The sequence below is a fragment of the Rhinichthys klamathensis genome, unplaced genomic scaffold, assembly GCF_029890125.1.
Source record: "Rhinichthys klamathensis goyatoka isolate OS25496 unplaced genomic scaffold, OSU_Roscu_1.1 h1tg000036l_1, whole genome shotgun sequence".
Lineage (NCBI taxonomy): Eukaryota > Metazoa > Chordata > Actinopteri > Cypriniformes > Leuciscidae > Rhinichthys > Rhinichthys klamathensis.
Genome location: NW_026606584.1, coordinates 5,382,380 through 5,408,005, shown reverse-complemented (window position 1 = coordinate 5,408,005; position 25,626 = coordinate 5,382,380). Strand labels below are relative to the sequence as shown.

The window sequence follows — 25,626 nt, the reverse complement described above, 5'->3', positions numbered from 1 at the left end:
GGGATACTCCACTTTTTTTGGAAATAGGCTTATTTTAAACTCCCCCAGAGTTAAACTGTTGAGTTTTACCGTTTTTGAATCCATTCAGCCGATCTCCGGTTCTGGCGGTAACACTTTTAGCATAGCTTAGCATACATCATTGAAGTGGACAAGACCATTAGCATTTCTCAAAAAAAAAATGACCAAGGAGTTTTGATATTTTTCTTATTTAAAACTAGACTCTTCTGTAGTTACATCGTGCACTAAGACCAACGGAAAATGTAAAGTTGCGATTTTCTAGGCTGACATGGCTAGGAACTATACTCTAATTCCTGCGTAATAATCAAGAAACTTTACTGCCGTACCATAAGTGCAGCAGGCGTAATGATATGACGCATTAGAAAAATACATTACTCGTCTTCATCTTGAGGTAAAACAGTTACACTGACATTTTAAGATATAAATAATATCAGATGAACATGAGGAGTGCAGTGTTTTGACTCCACCTTGAAGGGGTTTTGGGTTTGGGGGCCTTTAAAGATCAAGAGGATAAGGAATCCAGCATTAGATGGTTTGTGAGAAAATGGATAATGCCCAGTTACAGTAATGTAAACTAAAATGGATTAGATAAACTTCAGTTTTAAATAGGTGGATTGAATATGTTAAAAATTATTTTGTGACAAAATGTTCAAAAGTGTGTTGCTTTAGCTCGTTTTAATTAAACTGAACAACAGTCAAACACCTTTTTCTTCTTCTTTTCCGAAGGAGTACAGATGCGTATGGTGAATACATGTGCAAACTTTAATGTTCAAATTTATATAACAGATGATTGCCAGACCATGAGAAATTTTGTCTGCAGAAATCCATGTTCAGCCCTGAGACGTTACAGTTAAGTAAGGAATAATTGACGACAGGCCAGGCCATTGAATTATTAGAAAAATAATGCACACCCGAGGTGGGTATGCGGTCACGACGCGAAGCGGAGTGGCCGTAACGGAGGTTTGAGCCACGGATAGCAGACTAATGATGGGGACACACTTACGACTTGCTGAAACATTCGAAGACTGACTGTTTCCATCGACTGTGAATAGGTAGACTGAACGCGCTGAACACGCGTTTGGGCATGATCAGTCATAAGTATCAAATTACATTCATAACTGGCCTTAGTCAGTGTGTCCCGGCTTTATGCAGTTTTTAATGCCGTTATTAGAGAGTGAGAGAGAGATGTTGCAATAATGAGACAGAAAAGCATGTGCGTCAATATTATTATTTATTTATTAATTCAATTTGTTTTAATTAATTCGTTCATTCTTGTTTTCGATAATTGACAGTAGATAACCCAATAAATGAAACACACAAAGCCCTTTTAACAAGTAGGCCTATCAATAATTATTTATTTGTTATATTATCTGGAATAATTACGAAAACCCAGCAGGACTATAAATTTATTTATATAGCCTATTCAATTTAATTTTCTATTTAGCCTATAGATAGTGTGATAAGAAACAAGAGAACAACATGAGCATACTTTAAACCTAACATTATGAAAGATACTTTATTTATTAAAATTAAACTTAGATTGTGAAGTTAGACATCGAAAATTGCAGATCAAGCGCATGGGGCAGCATGTTTTTTCTTGTTATGAATTGTATCCTATTTTCCGTTATTACAGTTAACTACGCGCAATGATATGGAACTGTAATGCGGTCAAACCTGCCTGGAACTACTTAGTCGTGCGTTTCCCTGAAAATTATTGCACACCTTAGAACGTTCTCAACCAATCAGAATCAAGCATTCAACAGCCCTGTAGTATAAACCATTTTAATGAACATAATAACACATTTCTGAGAACACACATATTCTATAAAAACAAGAAACTACATTTTAAAACATTCTCACAGAAGTTTAATTTACCTGTTACACTTTAAAAAGTCTCAAAACCCCATCCCTTACAAAGGTGAAGTTGAAAACATTTTGTTATAAATATTTCACTAGTAAGCATATTCTCCAAACTGCTGGGGAATCAGAAAAGGTTTTTTTTTTTGTACTTAAGGCCACTGATAAGCCAGTCGTCTATTGGCTTAACAATGCCAGTTTTAATGTTGGACTGACTACAACTCTTCCTTCCCACCTAAATGTCCCACCGTGTTCGTTCATCTGACTGTAGGCAACGTCGGCCCTGGAGAGCCACTGTCCTAGAGAGTTTAGCTCCAAAAAGATCTGCCTGCATAGCCTTACTCCTGAAGACATTGATTAGCTGGTTCAGGTGTTGGAGCTTAACTGTACAGTGTCTCTCCAGGACTTATGTTGCCTACTTCATATCTAGAAGAAATGGTCCCCCAACTGAGCCTATTTTTTTTTTTCTCCATTTCTGTCACCTGATGGAGTTTGGGTTCCTTGACATTTGATTGGAGCAAAGTCCAACTGTCTCTGTTGTCAGATGTCTATTATTTTGTATTCCTTCTTTGCTTGGCCGAATAACAATACATTTTGTCTAAATTATATACAGTATTTTGCTGACTTTGAAAATGTCTAAATATTCATTCAGTGGCTCCAGCAGGATGTTTCTAAGATGACAATCTTTTTTAGACTACTTGCTTTCCTGCCCTCTCAGATGTATAACGTGTACATGTGTCCAGAAGATGCAGATTGATAATCTGAATCCAGAGTTCCTGTTCCCCTGTTTTCACGACCAAATCTGTTTTTGTTTTAGTCCTGTGTTCTCTGTACTCCCTCTAAGTGGCAGTATAACTGTTGGTTCTGTGAGGTGAATAAGCTCTGAAAAAAGTTCTTGGCATTGAAAAAGTAAAAGGTCAGTTTTATTCAAACAACTTCAGATTCATTTGGTTGTTGTTGTATCCAGGGAAAAGAGCTGAGTCTGCATATCTCTTCTATCTTTGTAGATTGCAATGAAACAGTCAATTTAATTTGTGTAATTTTGATTTACCACTCATAATCGACTGAGATTGATTTGTACTTTCATATTTATGGTTCCATGTGTAAATATCACACATATTACACTTTTGAGTTATTTAACAAGAGTGAATTATTCAAGAGTGATAATATACATATTATCACTAACAAAGTGAACATGACTGTATGCAAAAATCTACGGTTTCACAATGATTAACTGAAGGTGACAAACCACTTAATGCTGGTTTCCTTTTCCTCTTGATCTTTAAAGGCCCCCAAACCCCACACCCCATTCAAGGTGGAGTCAAAACACTCTGCTCCTCATGTTCATCTGAGATTATTTCTTTGTTACACTCAGACGTTTTTGGCTTTCTTACCACAGTCACTGGTTTCTCAATTAATTTCCTCTTTCATAATGTTAGGTTTAAAGTATGCTCATGTTGTTCTCTTGTTTCTTATCACCCCCTCTGTAAATGGTAAGTTAAATTCCATATAGGTTCTAATATGGTCAGGAGTGAAACTAATGTTTATTTAAAGTTTTAAAAAAGTGTACTCATAAGACTTGTTGGATTTCATTTTAGCAGTCTAAAGCAGTTCTATTAGTGTGTGTAACTTTTATAAATTCTTCAATACATGTGATTCATCTATAAATATGTTACTAACTAGCCATTTCACCTCAGCACATGGAGGTATTGTTTATATCCACAGAGGAAGAAATTCATCCATTGACATTTCCTGCGAATCAACCAATAAGGAGGGAAAACCATTCGCCTTTTCACTGAAACGCAGGTTGCTGCAGTCCAGACGAGTACTGTACCTTTCTGAAGGATTATTACCAACTATCAATAAATCTGAGGACAAGGATCGCATCACAGTACGTGATGAGTTGTACAACCACACAGTTCATCTGACAATCTCAAACCTGCAGGGTCGGGACATAGACGTGTACCACTGTGAATTCTACTATGGCAGTCTTCCAGAAGATAAGAATATCCCTGGCAAGATGGAGTTCTTCATCTATGTTGAAGACTTCTGTAGGTGACCTTTATTTATATTACTTTAAATATGCGTTTACGTGATGTCCCGTCCAAACAGTGGATAGCCGAATTAGGTTAATCTTGCATTTAATGCCATCACCTTACAAACAGAAATCATACAGATGCGCTTCATTTTCAACAGCAAATTGTCAACAGTGCATTATTTTCATGCAGTGTGGTGTGTTATTTTTAGATACAAATGTAGGATAATCAATTAATAAACCTCAACAGGAACAGATTGATTACTGTTATTTTTCAGTGCATTAGCTTGTAGTATCCGAATCTTTCAGTCAACATGCTAGTCATGTTAAACTAGAATGAAACATTTTCAAATCTACAATTAGATCTACGTTAGATTATTGCAATTTACTACCGCCGTTGATGTATCAACGTAGGCTACTGTGAGTGAAACTGGACAATATGATGCAGTCAAGGAGTGAAAGTCTCAAATTACTCATAAGGTCAAGCAGAAACCACAAAATAATTTCTTCTTTTTTGTGTAGGCCTACTGTTCTTTTTTATTTGCAGATGATTGTTACAGAACCTAAGACTGAAAATTGGGTAACGCTTTAGATTACAGCCCGGAAAGTACTGCGTAATTAAAGCGATTTTACAACTTAACCTTCGGTAATTATAGTGTACCTACAACGTACTTACAATTTAAGTATAAGGGAACAATATTTTAAGTTTGGGGAATAAAGGGGTAACAACCAGGAGAATTTAAAAAAATGATTTATACTGAAAGTATTATAGAACTAAGGGGTACTTATTCTACTATATGATACAACAATCTTACATTTGGGAGCAATTTAGCAAGAACATACACTGCGTAGCTACCTTTTTGAAATAATGGTGAACCAGTACATACTGTATAGGCTTTTTAAAAATTACAGGGTACATATATATGCATTTATAAAGTAATCTTTTTAACAAAAGTGCACTGAAAACGAAAACTATTGCAACTTTTGCTTAAATATTGGGGAAAGATACTCTTGTTTCATGTAGTGGTGCTTGTTACCCCCTTGTTCCATGTAGTTACAGGGTAAGTGTGACATTGCGGGCTGTAAATTAAAGTGGTGCTTGTTACCCCCTTGTTCCATGTAGTTACAGGGTAAGTGTGACATTGCGGGCCGTAAATTAAAGTGGTGCTTGTTACCTTCTTGTTCCATGTAGTTACAGGTGTAAGTACAATAAAAATGCATACACACAATCTTATATCACTGACTCAGAAACCTTTATTTATTATACAAGCACCACTTACCCTGTAACCAGATATATTTCCCAGTATTTAAAATGGCAATAGTCTTAGTTTTTCTTGCCTTGAAACACGTAAGCCCAAACTTAAACATCTGCACTTTTGCTATAAAAAAACAACAACAACAACTATACAGTATATATTGGTTCACAATTATTACAAAAAGGTACATAGTGTATGTTCTCGCTAAATTGCTCCCAAATGTAAGATTGTTGTATCATAATAGAAGTAGAATAAGTACCCCTTAGTTCTATAATACTTACAGTATAAATCATTTTTTTAAATTCTCCTGGTTGTTACCCCTTTATTCCCCAAACTTTACATATTGTTCCCTTATACTTACATGCAAGTACTTTAAAGGTACACTATAATTACAGAAAGTTACACTGTAAATTCCTCATAATTACACAGTACTTCCCGGGCTGTAATCTAAAGCGCTACCGAAAATTGAAATAAAATAAACTTGGGCTGACTACCTACCTAGTGCATTTACTGAAAAAGAGACACATTTTGTGCATAATTCTTTTGGCTCCTACTTATATATGTGTGTGTGACACAAATGGCTACAATAATTCAATAATATTTTCGTATGAACTAAAGTTTAGTAATAGCCATAATAAAGACTATTAAATAACCTACTTTACATGTGTTCAGCCTATTTCTTATTGACTGATTTATAGGTCAGATATGGGCAGATATCTGCCTGTGGAAAAATTAAAATATATTTTATGTATATTCATTGATGGCCGATCACAAAATCAGCAGCATATCTTAAATATAGTGAAAATAACCATGAGAGCTGTGGGAATACAATGCATTAAATACAGTGGTATTGCAGCATGCTCCTTTATTGTGATTGTGTTTGTTGCGACTGTGTTGCAGCTCGTGAGCCATTGCCATCGTGTGATTGTTTAAGTTACCTGTCATTGCTGTATGTGATCTCTGGAGCTGCATGTCTGCTGGGGGTTCTGGTTTTCACTCTCGCTACAGCTTACTGTGTAAGTATTAAGTTTCAAGTTTGTTTTTAAATTCAATGGATAGGGGAGAGTGGGGTAAGCTGTGCCACCCCGTTTAGGTTGTTCTTTAGGCAAAAAGACCTGAAATAGAAATACTAATTATGGTCAACATGTCTGCTATTCACTGAAAATAGAAGAAAGTGCATATAACAATAGGTCCATAGACCTTTTTTCCTCCTCCTCAAAAAAGTGGTCCCTCCCTATATTAGGGACCCCATCATTGGGGAATATGTCAATGATTATAATAAAATGATAATATGAGAAAGAACACATTTGAAAGTTTCATTGCAACTTTATTTTACAATATAATGTTTAATTGTTATTGGCTCAACAAAATCAAAAATTAAATAAATGAAAAAATCCTGAAACTGTTGACAGCGATTTGCCAGCAAATATGTGGTTTAAAGGTGGTGTCTTTCTGACCATATATGGTTTACTCCCCACTATATATTCAGTTTCAGTTAAACCCTCCTTCTACCGATTTCCTCTCACATACAGTGTAAAAGGCCCAACGGTAGAAAGCCACAGCCTGTAGTTCCTGTTTATGAGGAGATGACTGGGGTGCGGCCGGCCAAAAGAAAAGCCACAAGCTGTCAGACTGATATTGCAAAACTGGAAGAAGCAAACAGCTCTGTGGCCACTTTGTTCAGCAAGGAAAACCTCTATGTTAATTGATTCAATGAAATGTAGTGAATAAGAAGTCACTCTACTAGTGTTGACGTTCATGATGATGCTTTAGCTGACCCACAAGACTTTACTGAATCATCAGCTTTAAAAGGTGTTTGATAGCATAAAATTGGTCTTTTCATCTTCCATCTATACCTTTGTTAAAGGTACTTTTAAGACATGTCATTTTATTGCAGAATCTCAGCTTGTATCCTTTTTATACAGAAATGAATTGCTTTTTTAAAGTACAAAATGTATATATTATATGATAAAAAGACAGATAAAAGTATTTTGTATTTCTTTAGTACACACTGGCAATATCTTTATTTGCCGTTTTTGTTTTTATCCCTTGTGTGGAACTGAATAAGAACAGAATGGTAGTTTCCCACTGTCTGCACAGTCTCCATGTAAAAAATGTTGCGATATCACAAAATACTGTTGCAGGACCTGTTTATTAAAAGGTTGGAAAATTATGGAAACTGACAAGGGGGAAAAATGCTGTTGATTAGACTTTCACAATTTTTCAGACATTATGTAAAACATTAAAGCATGCAAATAAAGTTTAGATGAAGTGCTTCCACAGTTTCACACACAGGCTTCCGGTCTTTTCTGCCACTTGGTTGGTTTTCGTTCAAAAACAGTGAACCACAGATCGCAAACAGTCTATCTGACAGTTTGAGATAAAAGTGAGAGCAAAGTGTGACATTTGTTTGCTTTAAATATCAATGCTATATGTTTTATTCACATGGCAACAAATAAATATTAACTCTCATGTACATATTTACAATTTGCTTGTATCATGTTTAAAGAAAAACTTAATAGTTTTCTGTCTCAAATAGAGTCTCAAGACGTGGGAATGTACATTTGACAATAAATAGAAATATAACAGCTAATGTTGCGTCATGCATTCTTTCTTAAACTAAATCTTGTTTCTATTGATTCTTCTGCAAATGGGAGATAGCTAGGGCAGACAGGAAGTGAGGGATGTAAGTTTTAGGGTCTGCTCATCGAGATCTGAGGAGGGCTCTGTACATGGCAAACCCTAGAACAGCACAAACAGTGGCTCCAACACTCGCTCGGAGCCAAAATGCAGAGCTCTTCAGGTCAGCATGGGTGATATGCCTAAAAAAAGAGCAAACAGAAATGAAGAGAAAAAGGTTAAATTAATGTTTAGTAGCTTGCCTTTAGAACTATACTAATTTTACAGTTACGGGACTGCAACTTAAGATAAATACAAATAAAACATTTAGTAACATTCTGTAGGGAAAACGGAGTTTAGTTTAGTGAACAATGATGCCCGAAAAGTGACAAACCAAAGAATTCAAATAAATAGATATAAAAATATACAATCAGTGTTATTGAAAGGCAGGAGGAAAAGCTTGTCACTAAAATGTTACAAAACTCAGTCAAAGATGAAGAAAGATGACAATTTCAGATTCAAGAAATGGCAATGAGATGGAGAACACAAACTTTAAGAAGAGGAAATAGAGAGGAAAATGGCAATAGATGAATCACTGTGTTGCAACTTAAAACTTGTGTGAAAATGAGAAACTGAATTGCTGCATGTCACAAGTTGCAAGTCTGGTGAGGATGACAAGATATTGAATTTAAGAAGCATGTAGAATGTTCAGGAAAGTGTTCAATTCACTTGAACCCCTTCACCAGCCATATGTTGTATATGTGAAGTATATCCCGACTACTTGCATATTGCATGGTTTGTTTTTTAATATAAGTCATTATAATCATTAGGTCTAATTACACACACACACACACACAAAACTGAATATTATCATTAATACCACTAATCCTCAAAATAACATTAGTGTTTGTATGCAGGCATTAATGTTTGTATAAACCATAAGGAGGTGGGCTTCCCCAGCGTGAGAGTCCCCAGATTTTTGGTTCCAACAAAGGATTTTTTCTTATCTACTTAAATATTTTAGGGAGTTTTTTCCTTGTCATTTTGCTTGTTCATTGGGGGAATTTGTGAGACACTATTCTTTGTAAATCTCCTTTGGAACTATACTTTCTGAAAACTGCTACACAAATAAGCAGGACTGAATTGAAAAAGTATCTAAAAATGCTTGGTAAACCATCCAAAAATCTACACCCCAACTCTGAAAAGAGGTGACAGTCCACAGAAGATCATAACTGCAGCAGCTCTGTTGGCTAGGGCCTCTCAATAACACTATATAGTATTATGACTACCGGTATATGGTATATTCAAAAGTTTATTAGCACATTATGCCAGGCCAAAACAAAAAGCTGAATGAAAGAAAATTAATGTGAATCAGCATGAGAGTAATGAAGAAAAAAGTGAATGAATAAAGATAAATGCAGAAGAGATAAGTAAAAAACAAAGAGGAAAAGCAATGAAGCAAGATAAAAGCATCCTGAGAACCTGCTAAAGACGACAGTGTAGAGTTTGGTCCGAACCGTCTGCACAAGCTCAGAGTTGAGGAAGTTCTGACACAGACAGAAAGTGCACCTGTTACAGGTGCACATGCAGCGTAGACGCGCATGGCTGCCAACACACAGAAAAAGATACAGGCACATGACAGAAATGAGGCATTTCGAAGAAACAAGATATAGTGTGCTTTTGAGTTAACAGTTAAAGGGAAAAAGTGAAAGGATTAAAAGCACATTGTTCCTCAAGTTTTTTTAAACTACTAACAAGTGCAACATTCTCTGTTGTTTTCTCTTTTGTTGTCTTACACAATGAAGGAAAAAATGATATCACATGCTTGGGTCTGAGTAAACCACCTGACCGTGTACAAGTTTTATTGTTATCTGCATTTGGAAAAAAAATACCCTGAGAGATAAACAAGAGCGGTAAATTAACTCTTTCCCCGCCAGCGTTTTTGAAAAAAGTTGCCAGCCAGCGCCAGCATTTTTTATAATTTTCACAAAAGTTTAATGGCCCCCAAAATATCTTCTTGTATGAATATCTGATCATGAAATATCTCACAAGAAAGAACAGACTATCTTGCTTTTAAACAAAAAAAAACATTTTGTTCTAGCTTTTAATGCATTCTTTTTTTTTTATCAACACTTAAATGTGGGCAAGTTTAATAAAAACAGCAACATTTTGAGCAAAAAGCTGAGAATATTGTGTTTTCGACAAAGGCTACATCTAGATCGGATTCAGAACGATGATCAAAACATAGATGAAGTAGATCAAGTCCATCAACATCCCCAAATGTTTGCACAGTCCTATAGCTCTTCCTGGGTCGACATTTCATTCGGTAACATTTGATTTATATGCTGTTTAATGTTGATGATCGCCCCCCACCATATAACAGTAAAAACACTAAAAGCCGGAAAATTCCGTCAATGGCAGAGAAGCGTTGTCTCATAAATGACGGAAATTTCCGTCAATGGCAGGGAAAGAGTTAACAGAGATAATTAACAGAGATAACAGAGAGAATTCAAAAATAGTAATTTATAGTAATAAGTTGTCTTAAAACATCCTAAAAGGAATTAACAAGCAGAGGCAACTCTACTGTGCTTCAAATGTGTTAAAATACCCTATAAATATTATAATTGTGGATAATGTAAACACACTTACGGGTACACGGCCATGGTGGTGAGTTTGATGAAGATGTCTTTGCTGGGAGCCGCAGCTGTGTTACAGGTATAGGACTGAGGCGGAGGCATCTTGTGCTTGCGGCAGAATTCCAGTGGAGTCATGCAGTATTGCTGCTTTGTTTCTGGCAGGTCTGACTTTGCGGCAATCAGCATACATGGAGTCTTACTGTCCATGAAGTGTTGCTGGGAAATGAGGTAAAACGTGAATTTAGAACACATATATCAGAATACATGCAGAATATAGGATGTTTAAATTACAGTCACAAAGGAACATTACCACAAATGTGAACTTATTGGTCTCTCTATTAAACAGACAGCATAGTATTGGCTATGCTTTTTCTTTAGATAGCAAAAAAATTGACATCAAAGTGTAAAACAACAATACCGTGACCAACACTGTGTCCAGTATAGCAAACCTTGAAGATTCGTGAGCAGTACTCAAAAGAGCAGGGGTTGCTGACATCATAGATCAGACACACAATGTCACATGAAAGTTCTGTCTCAGACAGGACATCAAAATCTGGAAAGACTTCGTGGAGCTGAAGGAAAAACATAGAAACTTAGAACAAAGTTTCAAAGATTCAGTTTACTTTTCGAGAAACTGATAAATAGTACAAATAATGAAAAATGGTGGTCAATTCTCTGAACTCTTTAAATGGATTAAATGCATAATGTAAGTTCAAATGGTTTGAGGAACTGCAATAGAGCGAATTAGTCTTCCGTCAAAACCCAGAAATCCTTATTCGCCTGTGGTTTCCTCAAGATTTTCACATGGGGTTTTATACTGGGGTTTTACAATTTATGAGAAAAGTGGTAAATATAACTTGATGATACTTGGACATTTTGCTCAACAGCATAAATTACACACACACACCCATAGCAAAAATGTGCATTTTGAAGTATCTAGATAAGAGCGTTTGGGGTGTGAGTGTTGTGCAGTTTACATGGTAGAGCAAAACATTCAAGAATCATCAAGTTATGTTTATCACAGACCTTATTTTACTCACAAATTGGAAAACCCCATAGGAAAATCTCGATGGAACCAGTAGCGAATTAGTCTTCTGGGTTTTGATGTCATCCCTGCTCCATTCTCTATACTTTTTGAAAAGAGTGTTCAGAAACTGTAGTTCCACAAACTGAAAAAAAAAACCTCTAATGTGAAAGATTCTGTAAGAAAAAACGATTTACCAACAAGTACTTCTCCTGTCCGTACACATGTGCAGTGCTGATTGCATAATATGATTTATGCTCTTCTCTTATTGTCCTCTGATGCTGTGAGGAACAGAGTAAATAAACAGCAATCATGACAATGTCACATCTGAAACTACACAATGTCACATTTTTTAATGAATAGATTGCAAATGATACCATCAGAAATGAGCATGTAAAATATTTCAAAATCATGTTGCTGTTGTTCCTCTCATTTCTAGACAGAGAAGCTCTGATGAAATCTAAAACTGTGCAACAGCTGAAGTATGAACAAATTACTTCATGTTTGTACTATGAACAAACAACATAATCCCTAATGCATTAGATTTAGCACATTTAAAAAAACCTAACTTTGTTGTAAAGTGTTACCCAACAATATCAAGAAAGAATCCAGACAGGATACTTATTTGAGGGTAGGCTGTCTATATAGATTTTCAATTAAATGTGTTTTTTAAAAACATTTAAGTGTTTTTCTTGTAACTGACCACAAGGTTTCTGCCGAGGAAGCCCTGCAGGAAACCAGTTTTGCCACTTCCAGTTAGTCCAAACACATGACAGCGAAATACATTCCGTTGCGTCTGTTTCTTCTGAAGGTCGAGCTTCTTATCACGGGTCACTAGCATGTGCAAAAACATTCAGTCAGCACCACAGCTGTCATACTAATCTTTTATGAATTTTAAAATAAAATACATAATGTCATGATGAATTTTACACAGTCATTGAACTAGACTGAATCAAGACTGAACTGACTTTAGCTGTATTTTTTAGAACTGTTTTATAGCAGAATTGAAATCTGTTTGCATCAATGATCATTATTTTCCTTTAAAACAATCTGTATTGTACAAAGCACTGAGTAAATAAAGTCAGGTCACCTTTATTTATTTAGCCCTTTATACAATACAGATTGTTTGAAAGCAGCTTTACAGTGATAAAGGGAAAATTATGCATTTCGGCTGTCAGTTCAATGTTGATTCAGTTCCCTTGTAAAGATCATTATCTATTACAGTTTTTCTCAATAGCTTAGGCACATTTTCCGAAACAGTCTTCACATTCTCTAAACTCTAAGCTCAATTGTAACAACTGTTTGCTGGAACATCAGAACTTAAAGACAATGGCATGTCTGCAAAACAGCAACTCACCCAAAACATTTCATTCATGCTTCAAAACCAAGTTATTGTGTTAGTCAATTGGCCAAGGGCACCAAAATAAAAAGTGTTTGTGTCATCGTGTGAGCGATGTTTTGACTCAAACTGCTTTCTATACTGTACACGAATGTCAGTTTTTCTGTGTAAATACAGATTCCGAGAGTAGGTAAAAATTGACTGGGAAAAGTCAACACTGTAGTACACAAAAAGAATTAATTAAAGCTGCAGTCCGACGTTCAACGCTATCTGCTTGCCTTAGTTCGAGTCAAAGCGGTAAGCTTGTAATAATGTTTTTAATTCCAGTGGTACAGGTGGATTTCCGCAGGAAATTCGAGCATGTCTTTGCGTCATTACGTCACATCTGTACACATAAAGAAGGAGGGAGGTGGAGATTTATAGCCTTTTCTCACAGCACTTGATATAATTAAACATCAATTTGATAATTCCGCGAATTACTGCAATTGCAGATTTTGAACAGAGATGGCGACAAAGAGGAAAAACTGCGGACTGCAGCTTTAAGAAAAAATTAACATTTATATTTTTACAGTAGATTTATTTTTGCAGCAATGTGTTACATGTCAACTGAAATTCTCAGTTGCTTGTTCATTTTTACACACTTTATTATCTCTTTCTCTAACATAAAGTACATATATTCTTAGTTACATATCTTCCTATTGCTCTTCCATGACAAGAATTTTTAGTTTACATGCAACACATTTCTAAAGAAAAAAAAAAAAGTATTTATACAGTACTGATGTAGCTGCTGCTTTTCAGAGTTGTGATGTTCCTCCATGTTCAAAAATGGTGGTGATTGTGCTGTCTGCAAACTCCATATACATATATGCATGTATATACGTATATATAGCCTAGTTTCCAAACTTGATTGGTTGGTTGATTGGTAAGATAGTGATTCCTATTTCATTACAACGGCAGGCCATTTGCCAATTTAGCAAACATTACAAACATTCCATGTCATAAATATTCATGGCATATAACATGTCTGACAGATTTTGATCACTGGATAGATCATTTTGCATGTGATGGCTCACACGTTGAAAGACCGTTTAGAAGTTGTGTAGAATCAACTCATCAGTTTTTATCAACAAGCCATGTGCATTAAGTCATTGTGCAAATTGTAGACAATTGTACTTACTCTTTTGCACACATGTGCCCATTCAATTTGCTTAAATCAATAAGGAATTCAAATCTGATGTGAACAAGAAACTAACTGTTCAGAGATCTGAACCTATTGTTTCGAGAAAAAAAGTCTCATTTGAGAATTGTGCCAAAGCAATTGAGAAAAACTGTAAATTAGTTAATTTCATCTATAAAGCAGTTTTGCAGAAAACAGTGATATCAACAGGGTGTGGTTTAATTCCAGGCTACATCACAGATCAAGGATTTGTCTCATAATTTATGAAGTTTGCAACACTGATTCTGTTATTTTTCTGTATATTATTGTAACGCTGATTTGAAACAGCTGTATTGTATAAAGCTGTATATAAATAATGGTGATTTGACTTGACTACTGACTTTTGATTTCTGCATCTGCAATTACGATAATAACCACAGGAGGGCTCAGTGACTCATGAACAGGTCACCCAAAGATGAAAATCTTGTCATTATTTTCTCATCACTTTTAAAAACCCACTCAATTAATGCATATTCGAATATACAGACTTTCTACTCAAAAATACCAAGAAGTAGTAATTATACAGTGGTGGCCAAAATTATTAGAATGGTAAGATTTTTTAATGTTTTATAAGAAGTCTCTTCTGTTCACCAAGGCTTCATTTATTTGATCCAAAATACAGCAAAAACAGTAATATTGTGAAATGTTTTTACAATTTAAAATAACTGTTTTCCATTTAAATATATTTTAAAATGCTATTTATTTCTGTGATGCAAAGCTGAATTTTCAGCATCATTACTCCAGTCTTCAGTGTCACATGATCCTTCAGAAATCATTCTAATATGATGATTTGATGCTCAAGAAACATGTATTATTATTATTAATACTGGAGTAATGATGCTGAAAATTCAGCTTTGATCACAGGAATAAATTGCATTTTAAAAACATAAAAAATCGTCCCGTTCTAATAATTTTGGCCACCACTGTATATGTATATAATTATAGGTCATACAGTATATAGCAAATATGTCTTTTAACTTACCGGTTATGGCAGATGCCTGAGACTCCTGCTCAGCAATAATAGAGTAACCAAGGTAGCCAAGATATTCTAGACATCGCTGGACATCCAGGTAAGTTGTTAAACTGCAAAAATGACATTGATAATTGATAAACTGATGAACCATCCAGACAGAAATGAACAACAGGGTAGCATTTCAATGATTAATAGATTCATTCTACTGTTGAAAAACACATAATTACATTCACAACATTAAGGACACAAAGACACATGGCATGATACACACGTCCACTGAGAGAGATAGCCTTGATATGTGATCCAGCCCTGGTCATTAGTGCAGACCGTACTGTTCACATCCAGTCCCCAGGGGATGTAGGGGAAAACATTGAACAGATCCATAAGCTCTTCAGGGGACAAAGCACAGTCTCTGTCCTAAAACAGATAAAAACAAGCTTCAGTAAAAACAAGATACAAATGATCATCCAGAAAACGGCAACTGAACCTCCTGTAATTAAGTCTAGCGCTACATTTGTGACAGACATTTTTATCTAGACATTTTAATAACATGGTATGTTTCATTAATGAATATTTTAAAAGGATCAAATAGGATAATCTTAATAAATATGTTAAAATAATATTATGATAAACTTTTTTTCAGGCAATGTCTGAGGAAGTCAACCACTTGTACCTTATCATGTTTGTCAAAGACGCTCTGTAGAAACAGGTAAGCATTGTGATTGAGCTCTGTGGTGCAGTCTGGTGGTATTTTTAACCTGTAGGAACGTAAACATGGAGTCGGATGTTGATAACTGTAAGATTAGCAGATTAGCATAGTTGGATCAAATTGGGATTGCCGAAAAGTCTCTAATGTTCAAAGCAGATTAAGAAAGTTCCAGATTAAGAGAGTTCAAGCTTGATTTTAATTACTGTAAGGGAGCAGTTACATTATATTTGTACTATTTATCCATTTCTCAAAAAAGATATTCTGTGCACTCACATTTGAGCATGTAATAAATTAATAATTCATTTATAAAGTTTTTTGTACTGAACAGTGGACAAAATTACAATATGTAACCAACACAACAACTAAGACCCAGTAAAAACATCTGTATTTCAAACCTGAGGAATATAAATCTACAGTATGTTCTAACCAACAAAACATTTACAGAGGTCACTTCAAACAAGCCAATTGAATAGGAATCAGAAATGAGGTGTAATAAGACGCTGCTGCTTCCAGCCATGACAAGAGAATGTGACTTGCAGAAAGAGTGACTGATGGGAAGTGGCATTTCTTACGGGGGAAACAGGTAGTCCTGATGCAGCTCGAGATCGTCATCATATCCAAACCTCCGCAGTACCGTCCACGTGGTCTCATGCCTTCCTCTTTGGATAAAGAGAGTATGTAGGAAAAGGAAACCTGTGGGGAAAAAAAACAATCTGGATATTCCTTTTCAGGGATAAAAAAGTATGCAAATGTTAAGCTTCACAAATGCAGCCTTACCTTTGAGAGTGAGCCCATTGTCATGCACTCCATCCGTCAGGTTTTTACTTACAACATTTTTTACATCCTCTAGGGCTTGTGGGGCTAGTGGGGTGTTGAAACAGGTCATCTAAAAATAAGAATCAGACAACGACATTGAATACATGACAAAATAAAGGGATAGTTCACCCAAAAATGAAAATTTTGTCATCATTTACTCACCCTCAAGTCATTACAAACCCATAAGAACTCAGTTAACCTTCGAAACAAAAATGAAGACTTTTTTTTAATAAAGCCTGAGAGGCTTTTATTATGAACATTGATCAGCATGCATACATAGAGCACATCAAATATTCATCTTTTATATTTTTCACCTCCTTCATATTTTCATTTTGTGTTTCGAAGATATAATATGATATGAAATAACAAGAGAGTGAGTAATTTATGACAGAATTTTCAATTTAGGGTTAACTGTACCTTTAGTTTGATTATATGGTTATGGTTTGACTTAAAGCAAAATATAGAGTTAGATTGTCTTCTTTAAGGTTAGGACCAACAAATAGTAGTTAAAGTGTATAAATATGAAAATATGTCCTTAGGAGAAAAAGAAGTCTACATTCACAAATATACTACCATGACCAAAACACCAAATATATTTGTTGAGAATTTACTCCAAAAACACTGGCATTTATAGGAGGTTGATCCACAAAAGCTTCCACTCTTCTGGAATGGCTTGCTACTATATGATACAATATGGATGCAGGAATTGTCTCCCATTCAGACACAAGGACATCAATTAAATCAGGATTTGATGTTGGCGATGGGACCAGTGTTCTAATTCTTCTTAATGCTGTGAAAGTGGTTCAGATCTTGGCTTTGTGGAGGCCAGTTAAGCTCTTACCACACCAGAGTAAACTATTTAATTATGGACCTCACTTTGTGCACCAATGTTAGAAAAGGGCTCTCCCAAAACTGTTGTAACAAACAGGAAGCAAACAATTCTCTAAAACATCATGATATAACCCTGTTAATTAGAAGGGGGTGGCCACATATTGTGTCGCGCACCCTAAAAGGCCATGAATAGACCATAAACAGCAGGTATCTCACCTGAAAAAAGGTGAGCTCATAATCATTGAGGACACCATTGTTGTCCAAATCTGACACCTTAAAGATTCGTGTCAATGCTCGAACACAGGCAGACCTCATCTGTGAACGAAAAAAACACAGTTTTTTTTTTAAAAACTTAAACTTCACATACATGAAGTACTGTATGGTTTAAGCAACTACATATTAAAATGTATTCATACACATGAACATTCGTACACATTCATACACAAGAGGTGTGCAGACCTCTTTCTTCTCTGGACAGTAGAGTGGCCCTGTAGGGTGAAGAACAGCTTTCTGTGCATAGTAAAACAACTCTGAAATATTCTTCAGATTCTTGGCTGAACACTATAAAAAGAGGTGGAAAAGATGCAAATTAAACATTAAAACCCTGGTTTCACAGACAAGGCTTAGATTAAGCCAGGAGTAGACCTTCAATTTAGTTAGATTTAAAACATTTAAAGGTATAGTTCACCCAAAAAAAGAATAATTTGTCAATTAAAACCAGACAGTTGATGGTAGCCATTGATTTCCATAATACTTATTTCAATGGATACCGTCAATTGTCTGGTTACCAACTTTCTTTAAAATATATTTTTTTTCTGTTCAACAGAAGAAAGAAACTCATGCAGGTTTGGAACAACATGAGGGTGAGTAAATTAAGACAATTTTCATTTTTGGGTGAACTATCCCTTTAAGTAGCTTTTATAAACATTCCTTAGAAAAATACTTTATGGGTGTGCATCTTGAAACAAAACAATGGCACTAACATATTTTGAGATATGCCAGTGGAAGATGCTTTCAGTTACGACAGCTCAAACATCCCTTTTAGTCTGGGACTAGGCTTAAGCCTTGTCTGTGAAACCAGGCATAAATGTTATACACAGTCAAAGAAAATACAGGATTTGTTTTTTATCTGAGCGATTTAAACTTCCAGATAAGATTAAGTGCTTTGCAAATCCGACAACTAGAGGCTTGATTAACAAAATTGCAGTATAAATTCCTACAGTGAAGCGTAAGGAATTCACCTACAACCAGACAAATAGCAACAGAGATTTTTCCAAAAGAGGTGAAATTGCCTGTGCCACGTTAAACCCACAAAGTTCAATAGTTAAAAAACATAAATGAATACAGTTCAAATCTTTAGATCTCACTTGACCATAGACCATTTATGTACACCCCCTTTTTTTACCATCAATTACTTTCTTATACAGGTCCTTCTCAAAAAATTTGCATATTGTGATAAAGTTCATTATTTTCCATAATGTAATGATAAAAATTAAACTTTCATATATTTTAGATTCATTGCACACCAACTGAAATATTTCAGGTCTTTTATTGTTTTAATACTGATGATTTTGGCATACAGCTCATGAAAACCCAAAATTCCTATCTAAAAAAATTAGCATATTTCATCCAACCAATAAAATAAGTGTTTTTTATACAAAAAAAGTCAACCTTCAAATAATTATGTTCAGTTATGCACTCAATACTTGGTCGGGAATCCTTTTGCAGAAATGACTGCTTCAATGCGGCGTGGCATGGAGGCAATCAGCCTGTGGCACTGCTGAGGTGTTATGGAGGCCCAGGATGCTTCGATAGCGGCCTTAAGCTCATCCAGAGTGTTGGGTCTTGCGTCTCTCAACTTTCTCTTCACAATATCCCACAGATTCTCAATGGGGTTCAGGTCAGGAGAGTTAGCAGGCCAATTGAGCACAGTAATACCATGGTCAGTAAACCATTTACCAGTGGTTTTGGCACTGTGAGCAGGTGCCAGGTCGTGCTGAAAAATGAAATCTTCATCTCCATAAAGCTTTTCAGCAGATGGAAGCATGAAGTGCTCCAAAATCTCCTGATAGCTAGCTGCATTGACCCTGCCCTTGATAAAACACAGTGGACCAACACCAGCAGCTGACATGGCACCCCAGACCATCACTGACTGTGGGTACTTGACACTGGACTTCAGGCATTTTGGCATTTCCTTCTCCCCAGTCTTCCTCCAGACTCTGGCACCTTGATTTCCGAATGACATGCAAAATTTGAGCAACAGTCCAGGGCTGCTTCTCTGTAACCCAGGTCAGGCGCTTCTGCCGCTGTTTCTGGTTCAAAAGTGGCTTGACCTGGGGAATGCGGCACCTGTAGCCCATTTCCTGCACACGCCTGTGCACGGTGGCTCTGGATGTTTCTACTCCAGACTCAGTCCACTGCTTCCGCAGGTCCCCCAAGGTCTGGAATAGGTCCTTCTCCACAATCTTCCTCAGGGTCCGGTCACCTCTTCTCGTTGTGCAGCGTTTTTTGCCACACTTTTTCCTTCCCACAGACTTCCCACTGAGGTGCCTTGATACAGCACTCTGGGAACAGCCTATTTGTTCAGAAATTTCTTTCTGTGTCTTACCCTCTTGCTTGAGGGTGTCAATGATGGCCTTCTGGACAGCAGTCAGGTCGGCAGTCTTACCCATGATTGCGGTTTTGAGTAATGAAATAGGCTGGGAGTTTTTAAAAGCCTCAGGAATCGTTTGCAGGTGTTTAGAGTTAATTAGTTGATTCAGATGATTAGGTTAATAGCTCGTTTAGAGACCCTTTTCATGATATGCTAATTTTTTGAGATAGGAATTTTGGGTTTTCATGAGCTGTATGCCAAAATCATCAGTATTAAAACAATAAAAGACCTGAAATATTTCAGTTGGTGTGCAATGAATCTAAAATATATGAAAGTTTAATTTTTATCATTACATTATGGAAAATAATTAACTTTATCACAATATGCTAATTTTTTTAGAAGGACCTGTACATCCCTGACTTTGCCTTGCAATTTACACTCCACTTAAATTTTTCGAAGTTTTTTTTTTATTGTCATGCCCTTGGAATTAATTGATTTTACTGGAATCCACACAACATTCAGACTATAATCTGAATGCACATGACCTAGCTGAAACATTCTAAGACTGAACTGAAAACACTTAAAGACTGTTTCCAACAACTGGAGCAGATTTTAAACACCGACTGAACGCAACTGTATCTGACTTAGCGTGTTTGGGCATGATCAGTCGTAAGTAACAAATTACATCCATAATCGGCCTTACAGTCGTTAAGTGTGTCCCCGCTTTAGGAGACATTCAGCTGCTCAGCACACAAATAAATATGAGTATGCATGGTTTGGTAACGCTTCCTTTTACAGTCCTGTTACCCATGTACATACTATGTACTTATTATAGTAATTACAATTACTGGGTAATAACTAGGTACTAACCCTGAACCTACCCCTAAACCTACCCCTAACCCATGTACTTACCTTATATTAGCCAGTACTTTCTAGGTAAGTACAATGTAAGTACACGTAAGTACTGTACTGTAAAAGGAAGCGTTACCCATGGCTCGACATACCTCCACACAAGTCTCTATCTCTGTGTATTTGTTCATGATGGGAAGGACAGTCTCCATACTGCTGTGTTCAACCAGATCAGATTTATTCCCCACAAGGATCAGAGGAACCCTTAAACACACACACACACACACACACACACACACACACACACACATAAACACAAACAGCTTCTGGCTATTTTTAGTATACCATAGACCGGGGGTGTTATTGTACACAGTGCCAAGAATTTCAAGTCAGCATCAAATGAAAATTCAGACTTACTATCTGTTTTCTAAATGCATGTTATAGATATTATTGTGATAATATCATTCATCAGATATTATTCTCCCGCACCCTCCCCCACACTTTGAGAACAACTGACTTAAACCCTGACCCAACAAGTACGCATTCATCTGCCTCCTTTTATTAGTGCACTTCAAAATCCAATCAACAACCAATGCATAGAACCAAGTCCCCACTCTTCATTTTTATTTTTTTAATAATATTTTACTGCTACTGCTACTAATCTGCTACTATTTCCATGTCATTTTGACGTTAAGCAATACCAAAGTACGAGAGGCTGTGCAACCAAGAATATAAAGGACGTTGTTTATTTTATTTTATTTTTAGCTACTGCCCATTTGAATGTGAAATAACCAACAGAAACTCAAAGTTTGGCAAACTTTGGGCATCATTCATAAAATACGGCTTTTTTTAAAAAGTATTAGTAAAACTGTTCTGACGTAAATTTTCAGATTCATTCCTTGTTTGTATTTTCAAAATGTAAGCTGGCACTAAACTGACCACACATAAATTGTGTGTAAAGCATCAGAATGTTGTTCTCTTAGGCAAACTGATGACAATGCATTCTGATAACATCATTTACCATAAAAATATATAATACAATTATTAGTTAACCAATTAGTTCAGTGTGAAAAATAAATTTCAATGATAAACATAAATGAATAAAAACTGCCACGTAGTCCACTTTCCTTTTTATTATAGTTTACTATTAATCTGAGCACCAGTAGTGTTTACTGTAATGGTATATATCTTGGTCTCTTTTCTATTTATGCAATATACTGGAGCCAAATGTGAGAAAGGAGTTCAGAAGATCATCCCATCAGAAGATAATACCAGCGGATACCTACCTGCTATCTTTGTCTGTTCTCTCATTTATCAGGGGAATCCAGTGACTTGTCACCTGTGACAATAACATTATTTTCAAAATCTGAAAGCTATAGAAAGACCTGTTCACACCAAGGATGATAATTATAACGATAACTATAAAGATTTATTAATCATTTTAATTATATCAAAATCCACACCACAACTGTAACAATAACAGCAGAGAGGAACAATATTGTTATAATCACTTTCAGAATGATTTTTTACCAGCCGACGAATGATAAAACATTGACAGCCAACCAGAATCCACTTTAAAGAGCTTGAGCATTTAAAGTGGCATACAACATAACTGCAGCATAACTAGTTATAATAAATGAGTTGGTGTGGACGCTAATACAGTTATATATCTTCATAGGTATTCTTCTTGATGTGAACTGGTCTTTACTTGTACCATATAAGAGCAAATAAAATATAAAATTGTAAATTGAATGTCAAATATGTAAATTGTAGTATCAGACAGATTTGGAAATCATGGATCAAATTACTGATTATTCTAATGAACGATTAAGTTATTCTGACTTACAGCATGAAGACTAGATTCTATAATCAAGTTTTCTCACCTTCTCAATAGACTTCTTGTTGTTCACGGAGTAGACTATACATATAACATTGGCCTAAAAAGGGACGCAAATATAATTTCTCTGAAAATATCAATGAAAAAAAAAAAAAAAATCACTGAGTGTTGTGAATCCACATCTTACCTTTGATATCTCTTGATACAGTTGTTCATCTGTCTGTTCAGCTTCTGTGCATATTTAAAAAAAAAAAAAACATTGTTATCTCCTCTCCATTCAATAATAATAATAAAAATATTTACTAAAAATAAAAAAAGTTAGTTAATTTTAAATTTTAAAAAGACAGAGGTTATTTGCACTAAGTGCACAGAGCAATAGAGGCTATTTACAGTAAGTTTAAATAGCAAAATAATTGTATTTTTGTGTAAATACTAATAGTTTTAAATGTTATTTATGCATAGAGCAAATAGTGACAGAAACAGTGTAACCTTGTATTTTATAAAACATTATGCATTAATAGCAACATCTTCTGTTTATATATTATATTTATATTTAAGTAATAAATGGATGCTGCCTTATTGAAAACGTATTTGTCCCTATCCCTGAAGTCATCCCCTTACACAAACCCCTAAAGTAGCCTTTGCCACAAGATGGGCTACTGGCAGTATTTGCTGTGCTAGCTGTACAGTGTAAATAGACACTCCAAAAGAAAGTCAGTAATGTTGTGCTTTTGCTATCATAAAATCAATCAATTTATCAGTATCGACCAGTGAACTTTAGTATCTAATTAAATTGCTGGTTTAATACCTGAGTAGTCTACTATATGAGTGGGGACTCTCTCTGGTGTGACATCTGCTGGTATAGTGATTTCCTCAGCTCTATAAGGAACCTATTATGACAAAAACATCCATACTACTGACTGACACCAAACACTGTTGACACTGTTGCAAATAATAAAGTCAGAAAAATCATTTTTACAGAGACTGTAATGGTAATAATAATACCTACCACAGCCGGGAACTCCTCACTGACCAATGACATGATCAGGGATGTCTTCCCCACTTTGGCTGTTTATACACAGACAAATAAAAGAGCATTACCGATTTCCTCATCTCCACAGATCAACCCTGAAATCCTTAATGTAACCTAGACACGAGAATTCCTCATGCAATTTTAATTTATATTTTAGTGGGGACTGGGGATGTCCTTTCATAATGTTACAGGCTACCAGGTCTAAAGCCAGATGAAACCCTCTTGTGGTCATAAAACTCATAAATAAGTTAACAGAGATCAGATAGGCAAATACATTTGAGTTTGGCAAGCTACAATATTTACCAACCTTTTGCATTCCATAAAAAAACCTGTCACAGCTAAACCTATCCTTCCTTTTATTGTAAACAGGTCTTCATGGACCACAACATATATTGTCAATGTTATAGGAGTCAGAACCCTTAAAGGGATAGTTCACCCAAAAATGAAAATTCTGTCATCATTTACTCACCCTTATGTTGTTCCAACCCTGTATGAGTTTCTGTTGAAGGTAGCCATTGACTTCCATAGGAAATACTAATGGAAGTCAATGGCTACCATCAACTGGTTACCAATACCATCATTCTTCAAAATATCTTCTTTTGTATTTAACATAAGAAAGAAACTCATACATGTCTGGAACAACATTAGGGTGAGTAAATTATGACAGTATTTTCATTTTTTGGGTGAACTATCCCTTTAAGTTATTATTTTTACACATTGTATTTTGCAAATGCTGACAACCTAGATATCATTCTGTAAACCTAGTGAGCAGCCTAGTGCCTACCAAGAAAACCTTCTGTAAACCCAGTGAGATGGCTACCAATACAGTTTTTGTAAAAGATAGTGGGGTCTGCTTAGACAAAAAATCTATGTAGTCCAGTATGGTAATGGTAACACTAACACAGACTGAAACGGGCACGTAAAGATGCTCAAAAGCGTTGACTTAATACTGTAGGAAGTGCACTAACCCTCTCATCTTGTTACATATTGTCATGCATAAATCGAACCAAATGTGTCTATGTGCAATGTTATTGTTATGAAGCCATGCGCTGTCATTACAAGAGCAGGTTATAACAGCCTGCAGTGACGGTACAGTAACCTTGTCATCAGACAAAACTGCGATTTCATGTTACAATGCAACAATTTCAAACATTTCTATCACCTATAAGCGAAAAGTGTAAATGTTGATTTCATTATAAGTTTCACTTATTTTAAGGTTACGGTCGTTTCGTAACAAACAAGGACACCATCCCATTAATAAGAGACTTACGTTCTCCAACCAGCAGAATCCTCACGTCTTTTCGCATATTTCCCACTTCTGAAGTCAAGTCGCATTTACCCGTTTATAATCGTCAGGATTTTACAGGCGTTCACAGCAATCCACATCTAACTTCACAATAAATAAGCGTGGCATTATGTAAAAGTCAAAACAAGTTTATTTTTAAAATTATGAGGCGATACGACGTTTCTAGATGATATAAACATCAGTATTGGTATTTATGCAGAGGATTCACTCAGCGCGGCTGTTAACTGGTGTAGATGTAACGCACACACGCCCCCTTCTGACCTCCAACATGCCTACGGGTCTCACAAAGGGACAAACTATGCAAGTCAAAAGAAGACGCAAGATTCTTCAGTTTTAAAATAGTAGTTGTTAGTTGAAAATAACCATTTACACATGGTTTCAAGATACATTCCACCGAGAACCTTTTGTGTCATTGAGTGAGATTACAGTATATTAAACAATTAAAAGTACATTTACATTACATGTAGTTATTTATCCATTAACCTTTATCCAAAGCGTCCAAACACACAAAAAAGACAAAAACAATATCTTAAATGAGCCAACAGTATTACCCAACCAATATGACAAATAAAAAGAATAGAAATAACCAGGAAAGCACCAAAATGGTGTTGAGTGGTTTTATATTGTGTGTATATGTAGCAACCTATTTATTTATTTTCAAAAAATGTCAGGTCACCTT

At 35.7% G+C, this 25,626-nt stretch overlaps 2 protein-coding genes across 4 annotated transcripts; one reads left to right on the top strand and one right to left on the bottom strand.

Annotated features, from left to right (window-relative positions):
- Window positions 1-2,569: 2,569 nt before the first annotated feature.
- cd7al (cd7 antigen-like) lies at window positions 2,570-7,759 on the top strand. Its single transcript, XM_056246186.1, has 5 exons — window positions 2,570-3,020; window positions 3,066-3,368; window positions 3,573-3,926; window positions 6,067-6,182; window positions 6,699-7,759. Exons 2-5 carry the CDS (start codon window positions 3,308-3,310, stop codon window positions 6,873-6,875), a joined length of 708 nt encoding a protein of 235 aa, XP_056102161.1. The 5' UTR covers window positions 2,570-3,020; window positions 3,066-3,307; the 3' UTR covers window positions 6,876-7,759.
- Window positions 7,300-25,180, bottom strand: rhot1b (ras homolog family member T1). Of its 3 annotated transcripts, XM_056246175.1 has the most exons (20): window positions 24,912-25,180; window positions 23,618-23,676; window positions 23,417-23,498; window positions 22,796-22,839; window positions 22,655-22,708; window positions 22,058-22,110; window positions 20,927-21,035; window positions 17,789-17,890; window positions 17,546-17,644; window positions 16,460-16,568; window positions 16,255-16,375; window positions 15,647-15,731; window positions 15,245-15,390; window positions 14,983-15,083; window positions 12,149-12,279; window positions 11,643-11,726; window positions 10,871-10,993; window positions 10,435-10,637; window positions 9,268-9,390; window positions 7,300-7,988 (listed from the first exon to the last, which is right to left on the bottom strand). In XM_056246175.1, the coding sequence occupies exons 1-20, from the start codon at window positions 24,946-24,948 to the stop codon at window positions 7,871-7,873; spliced, it is 1,983 nt and encodes a 660-aa protein (XP_056102150.1). In that variant the 5' UTR covers window positions 24,949-25,180; the 3' UTR covers window positions 7,300-7,870. The 3 variants fall into 3 exon arrangements, with proteins under 3 accessions (XP_056102150.1, XP_056102152.1, XP_056102151.1); XM_056246177.1 differs by lacking the exon at window positions 9,268-9,390; XM_056246176.1 differs by lacking the exon at window positions 17,789-17,890.
- Between the last annotated feature and the right edge of the window lie 446 nt (window positions 25,181-25,626).

Excerpts from the sequence above, each read along its gene's own strand:
- rhot1b (XM_056246175.1), bottom strand. The coding sequence starts at position 24,948 with ATGCGAAAAGACGTGAGGATTCTGCTGGTTGGAGAAC. Across the intron at positions 22,709-22,795 it reads TGTATCAAGAGATATCAAAG|GCCAATGTTATATGTATAGT; the intron begins GTAAGATGTGGA and ends GTCCCTTTTTAG. Across the intron at positions 10,638-10,870 it reads ACTGCTCACGAATCTTCAAG|CAACACTTCATGGACAGTAA; the intron begins GTTTGCTATACT and ends CTCATTTCCCAG.
- cd7al (XM_056246186.1), top strand. The coding sequence starts at position 3,308 with ATGTTAGGTTTAAAGTATGCTCATGTTGTTCTCTTGTTTCTTATCACC. Across the intron at positions 3,369-3,572 it reads TATCACCCCCTCTGTAAATG|CACATGGAGGTATTGTTTAT; the intron begins GTAAGTTAAATT and ends ATTTCACCTCAG. Across the intron at positions 3,927-6,066 it reads CATCTATGTTGAAGACTTCT|CTCGTGAGCCATTGCCATCG; the intron begins GTAGGTGACCTT and ends ACTGTGTTGCAG.